The following is a 6,553-nucleotide window of genomic DNA, read 5'->3' on the forward strand; positions in this document are numbered from 1 at the left end:
TTCCCACAAACTGAGTGGCTTAAACACTATTTTATGCTCTCACAATTGTGGAAGCTAGAGGGCTGAAATCAAGATATTAGTAAGGCCATGTTTCTTCTGCTCTAGAGAAGATTCCTTGACCTTCCTATCTTCTGGTGGTTGCTGTCTCCTTTTTAAACAAATAGGGAAATGTCTCAGCTCTTCTCCCTTCCTTCCTTTTTTTTTTTTTTTTCTTTCTTGTTATGCTCTCGCTTCTGGCCTTCCAAACACATGTATGTTAGATCATGTAGTATTTTCCTACAGGTCACTATTGCTGTTATTTTTTCGCTATGTGATTTATTTTGCATAATTTCTGTATCTTTAAATTCACTGATTTTTTTTTTTTCCTTCCGAATTATCTCATCTGCTTTTCGTATTACACAGCATTTTTCTCTTTCCTGGCTGTGCCCTGCAGCATGCGGGATGTCAGTTCCACCAGGGACTGCAGTGAAAGCCTGGAATCCTAACCACTGACCACCAAGGAATCACCATAGTCTTTTCTCAGTTCTTTGCTCCTCCCCTTTCTCTCTACCCCTCATCTCCAGCTCCCTCCTCTCCTTACTATGCCACCTGAATTCTAGTCACATTGGCCTCATGTACCCTGAGCTGTGTCTCTAAATGGACAAAATCACAGTGCTCTACTCCTGTTTCCCTTCTGCAAAGTCAAGTGTCCCAGGGAGCTACTTCTGATTTTCCTGACTCCCTGAACAGTTGGAAACAAAGACCAAAAAAAACTGGCCAGAAAACAGGAAACAAATAAACAAGGGTCTTTGCCAGAGTGCAAGGGGTGGGGGGGGGGGGGGGGGGGAAGAAAAGCCAGAGAATGAAACTGTCACAAACTGTCACATCAAGAGCTTTTTTTCTGGATGAGAAAACTTCAGCATTTGCCCAAGTATGGGCCTCTTGTTCCTAGGGAATAATTCAAAATGCCCAGAAAAAAATGCCTTCCTTAGAGTTCACCCTGAATTAGGTATACATTGGTACCACACACACCTGTCTCTCACAAACACTCCCATATATCACCACCCATGGATGTCCACAAATTCTAGGTTCAACTGGACTACCTTCTCTCACTCTAGACTTAATATAGCTACACTTATTTCAGTATTTCCTCTATGACACAGGATGATGGAGTGACTGGCAGCAGGGCCAGGATTTGAGGCACTTGAGACTTGGGCATAGGGGCCTGCAGAAGCAGGAAGATGCCAGGTGGGGCCCAAGGCAGAGTAGTGGGTGTGAGAAGTAATCTTTGGCAAACGGGAGAGGTGTCAGAACCCTTGATTCTGCAGGAGAGTTGGGTGCAGGTAGAGGGTGTGGAGCCATTAGGGGAGATGGTGGAAGCAAAGCACTCAAGCCATGCTACTCCAAAATACATTGCAGGCTGCTTCCAACAACAGCACCCTCCTCAAGTTAATGTCTGGACCTTCTAATAACTCTGAAATCCAGATAAAATCAGGCCCACAAACCCTGAATTCTCCATTAAGCTTTTGTCAGCAATGAGAAGTGTTCTCTGCCAACCTGCTGTTCCACTGAGGCACCCAAAAGTTGAAAGCCCCTACAAACACTGTTTACCTCCTCAGTTTGGCAGAGCCTAATAGTTTCCAAACCACTCAATAAAAAGAACCTCCATGATTAAAGGTGGTTTAAATAATAAGGTATTTATTATCACACAAACCAGAGCAACATGAAGCAAATTATTATCCAGGTTGGGGGACTTGGAGCTGGAAAAATGTTACAAGTATTACATGAGAGTGAAACCAACAATGTCCATGAAGAAAGTAAACTTTTCTGTTACCAAAAACACAGCTCAGTTCCTCTTGGCTAAAGATGGGTCATGCATACACCTTTGCCAGTCAGAGGGGAGCAAACAAGGACCCCCATTTAACTCAGGTTTTCCATTTACTTATTTATGGCCCACATGGCTTGTGGGATTTTATTTCCTCAACAAGCGATTGAACCTGGGCCTTCAGGAGCATAGAGTTCTAACCATTGGACCACCAGGGAATTCTGGAACTCAGGTTTCTTATCATTCCCTCCAGGGACTACAGAGAGACTATGAAGTTTTTGCCTCCCCTGAGGATATTAGGGTAGAGTTGAGATGTTTTCAGCCACAGGCATTGATACTAAAAAATTCGGCAAGGAACCCGAGCAGGTCTGAAAGTGCGACATAGCTTCTGAAAGCTTCCCCTGTACATGGCATTCATAAACTATCTCTCAACTGTCAATGTCTAGATATACATGGTTCAACACACGATTTGATGTCTCTCTCTCTACAGGAAGTCACAGAGCTCTCCCCATGAGTCCTGCTGTGTTAAAAGCACTCCTAAAGCCTTCCTGCAACATGAACTTTCTGGTGCCTAATGAGGTGGGAGCTTAAGCTATATGATTTCCCACACACACTGCATTCGTATGGCCTCTCTCCAGTGTGAACTTTTTGGTGCCGAACAAGGTGGGAGGTTCTGATGAAATCTTTCCCACATTTGCTGCACACAAAAGGCCTTTCACCTGTGTGAACTCTCTGATGTGCAATAAAGTCAGAGCTTCGACTAAAGAATTTCCCACATTCAGTGCACTTGAAAGGCCTTGCCTCAGTATGAATTCTCTGGTGTTTAATGAGGGTGTATTTGTGGCCAAAGGACTTTCCACAGTCACTGCAAACATAAGGGTTTTCTCCAGTATGGATACTCTCATGCTGAACAAGTGTGGATTTATGTCTGAAGACTTTCCCACAATCATTGCACTTGTAAGGCCTTGCTCCATTGTGAACTCTCTGGTGTACAATTAGGTTGGAGTGATGGCTAAAGTATTTGCCACACTCACCACACTTATAAGGCATCTCTCCGGTGTGAACTCTTTTGTGCTGAGTAAGGTTGTCTTTACGGCTAAAGGCTTTTCCACATTCACTGCACTCGTAAGGCTTTTCTCCTGTGTGGATTCTCTGGTGCTGGATAAGTGTGGCTTTGCGGCTGAAAGCTTTCCCACATTCACTGCACTCATAAGGCTTTTCTCCAGTGTGGATTCTCTGGTGCTGGACAAGCGTGTCCTTGCGGCTGAAAGCTTTCCCACATTCATTGCACTTGTAATGCATCTGTCCAATGTGCAAAGCCAGCCCACTCTCAGGACTCCGTGTCTTCCTCTTGCTGTGGGTTGCCTTTTGCTGGTGACTGCCCAAACTGACCTGGAAGTTCTTTCTGCTCCTCCTTACATGCAAAGGGCTTCTCTGACAGCAGAGGTTCTTCACAAGCTCTATAGTTAGTAACAAATGATGTCTTGCCTTTGTCACCTCTTAGGAGTTTCTCTACATTGTACAGCTTCTGATGCTGGTCAAAGTTTGCACTGAACCAGAACTGCCTCCCACACGCCCCACACGTGTAAGGTTTCAGCCCATGGCGTGTTTCTTTGTGTTCGTCCAGGTGCAAAACATCTTTCAAGATTGGGCCACATAAGTTACAAGGATGAGCCATCTGAGTCAATGAATCTGCCTTGGAAGTAAGAATGCGCGACACTGCTACAGAAACACTCTGCTCAGAAGCTGCCTCTTCCTCGTCCACTCCATGCCAACGACCTGAAAGCAGAAAAATGTCACTGAACAGCATGCTGACTTCAGTGGGAGTGGACACCCTCATCACAAATGTGTCCCCAGCATAGCCAGGACTGAGTCCATAGGGCTGTTGCCAGGACAATAGATTTAGGATCAGGTTAAAGAAAGCTGCTGTGCAGTACTGGACTCTATGGGTCACAGGATAGGGAACGCTTCACAACAGCAAAGACATAGGGATGGGGTGTGGCTCAGGCAAGAAACTCACAACAAGAAAATGACTTTCAGAAGGGCCTTGGCACAACTGAGAAGGGACCACTGTCCAGGAATATATGTCCAGGCCCAGAAAATCTGACTTAAAATAAGTAATTGGTATTCAAAAACTATTTTAAGGATATGCTTTTGTCTTAAGACACATGAACACTGTCCAAAAGAGAAAAGTACCACCGAGGAAGCAGTAGAGAACACTTGTGAGTGGGGTGGGCAGCCCTGGGCTACAGATCAGAATTAGAAATGACAAAGTGTCCAGAATGGGGAGGAAAAGAGAAATAAGGTATGGCCTGCAGCCTAGGCGCCAAACAGTGTGGGCCCAGGACAGGTTCTAGTGCTATTTGAACCCATCCTTGAAGTTACATTCTTTCCAGGCTCCCACTCACCAGGACCTGTCCCAAGCTCCTTGCTCCTTCTTGTTGTGACTCGAGTCATGACCTCTCAGAGTTGAGTCACAAACTCTCAGTTCTACAGAGGATCTAGAACACACAAGTCACAGAGGAAAGACAGGGCAAGTGAGAAGGAAAGCACTGGCCAGGGGAGTCCACCCACGGGTGAGCAAAAAAAAACTAAACAGTGCAAAATGAATGTCGTAGAGCAACAACCCAGTGGGCCCCACAAGCAGTGACTGTGACTGTACTTCATGACAGAGGTATGCCCAAAGGAATGACAATTAGAGGAAGTGAACTAATCTGGAGCACGTGAACATGAAAGTCACTCAATCACGTCCAACTCTTTGCAACCCCCATGGACTATACAATCCATGGAATTATCCAAGCTGGAGTAGTGAAATGGATAGCTGTTCCCTTCTCCAGGGGATCTTCCCCACCCAGAGACCAAACCCAGGACTCCCATACTGTAGGTGGATTCTTTACTAGCTGAGCCACCAGGGAAGCACAGAGGTGCTCTAAATGAAACCAGAGCCACCCACCCAGGAAAAGGCCAGGTGGGGTAGTATCCACTAGGTTGACCACAAGACCCTCAACTTTCCCGGCAATTTTGGGGGCAACAGAAGCTGGGAAGCAATAGGGAATTCCCTGGTGGTCAAGTGGTTAGAAGTCCACAGTTTCAGTGCCAGAGGGTGCAGGTTTAGCACAGGGAATGCAGAAGGCAGTATACACAGTCGAGCCCTGGCACCCAGAGGATTCTATGTGAGGGAGTGGCCCTGGTCCAGTTACAGGAAGGAAATCACAACTTCTAGGGGAAAAGGGGGAAGGGGAGAACATGTAACACTGGGCGTTCCTTACCCAGGAAAACCATAAGAGCAAAGCACAGAAGGCACTGCACTGTGATACGAGTGTCTCAGAGCCTTATCAAGAAGCCCCCATTGCTCTCAGGAAAAATACACAGATTCTCAAAGGTCACGTGTTCCTGCATGAAGTGGACAACTGAGTAAAAGGGCAGCCTCTCTCCCCGGGTTCCTGGCCTATCTGCCATTCACTTTCCTCCCAGGCTCCCCAACTCAAAACAAGACAGCAGGCCCCCGTGTGACTGACACCTCCTCTCTCATTTCCCACAACCACCTTGTCCAGCCTGGAGCAAGTAAGCGGACAGGCACTGTATAGTCTGGGCCTGGCAAGAAGGACCAACCCTTCACTGCCAGCTAGTTCCCATGGGATCCAGAGATGATGCCCCTCATACACAAATCTGAGCTTTGCATTCCTTCTAGAGCCCTCAGTACCAAAGCCCCCAGGCCACGACTTCAGATTGCACCTCAAAGGGCATGTCACTCTTTAGACCACACTTCCATGTTACCTAAGAAGGCTTACAACACAAGTACCTCCCAGACGTAAACCTGTCCACAGCATCCAGGATCATCTCTGGCCCCCACTGCCATAGGTATATCCAAACACAGCTTTTAAATCCTTCCTTCCTAAATTCACCTTCAGCAGTTCAGAACCATGTGCAGATTATCAGATAAAGCCAGCCCTTTCCCACTTTGCTACAGCACATTGGGATACTATACCCTCATCAGTCACAGGGTTCACACTTACACTAAGTTCTCATTCAAAGCCCACACCCACTGGCCTTCCACCCCAAGTACAGTGGCTCTGTCAGCTGATCCAGTTTAGCCCTGAACTAACCAATCAGCTTGACTGAAACTTGCCAGTGCCCACAAAGGTCACAAGAACCTGAGAAGCACAGGGACAAGGGAATAAGCACTGACTATGGTCTCACTTTTGCCTCATCTCCTTTACTGCTTTACCCCAGCATTCATCTCATGTCCACTTTCTCCCTAGAAGACTTCATCAACTGCCACATCCTATTTTCCTTACTCACCATGGACACTAATCTCCCTTTTCTTGCCTTGAAGGTAACTCTTACTTTCACTCCACTGTCCCCACCTCCTTTCCAGACCCCCAGGACATAAAGGTTCTCTCTCTAAACCTGATACACGACTCTACCCTAGTCAGTTACTGGCTGTCATCTTGTGAACGTCTCCAACTTGAATCCCACCTCTGAATTCCATACCCATGGGTCCAGCTGTCCACTTGATACCTCAATTCAGATGTCTTTGGAACATCCCAGATTCAACATGATCAAAACCTAACTCCCGATACTACCCCTGACAGTTACCCTCACCAGCAACTTCACAAATCCAGTTGAGCCTTTTTTCCCCCCTTACATCTTCTCAGGCCAAAAAAAACTGTGGAGTCATCTGTGACTCTTCCCCTTCTTTCTCACACCCTCCACATCAGAAAATCTGGTTGGTTCTACTTTAAGAAA

General features: G+C 46.5%; 1 protein-coding gene across 1 annotated transcript; it reads right to left on the reverse strand.

The window, feature by feature from the left end:
• Positions 1 to 1,941: 1,941 nt before the first annotated feature.
• Positions 1,942 to 4,023, reverse strand: LOC108635215 (zinc finger protein 134-like). Its single transcript, XM_018045465.1, is given in 2 exon segments — positions 1,942 to 3,208; positions 3,210 to 4,023. Coding segments are annotated over 2 exon segments (1,302 nt in total). The 5' UTR covers positions 3,645 to 4,023; the 3' UTR covers positions 1,942 to 2,341.
• Between the last annotated feature and the right edge of the window lie 2,530 nt (positions 4,024 to 6,553).

The sequence above is a fragment of the Capra hircus genome, unplaced genomic scaffold, assembly GCF_001704415.2.
Source record: "Capra hircus breed San Clemente unplaced genomic scaffold, ASM170441v1, whole genome shotgun sequence".
In the NCBI taxonomy this organism is placed as follows: domain Eukaryota; kingdom Metazoa; phylum Chordata; class Mammalia; order Artiodactyla; family Bovidae; genus Capra; species Capra hircus.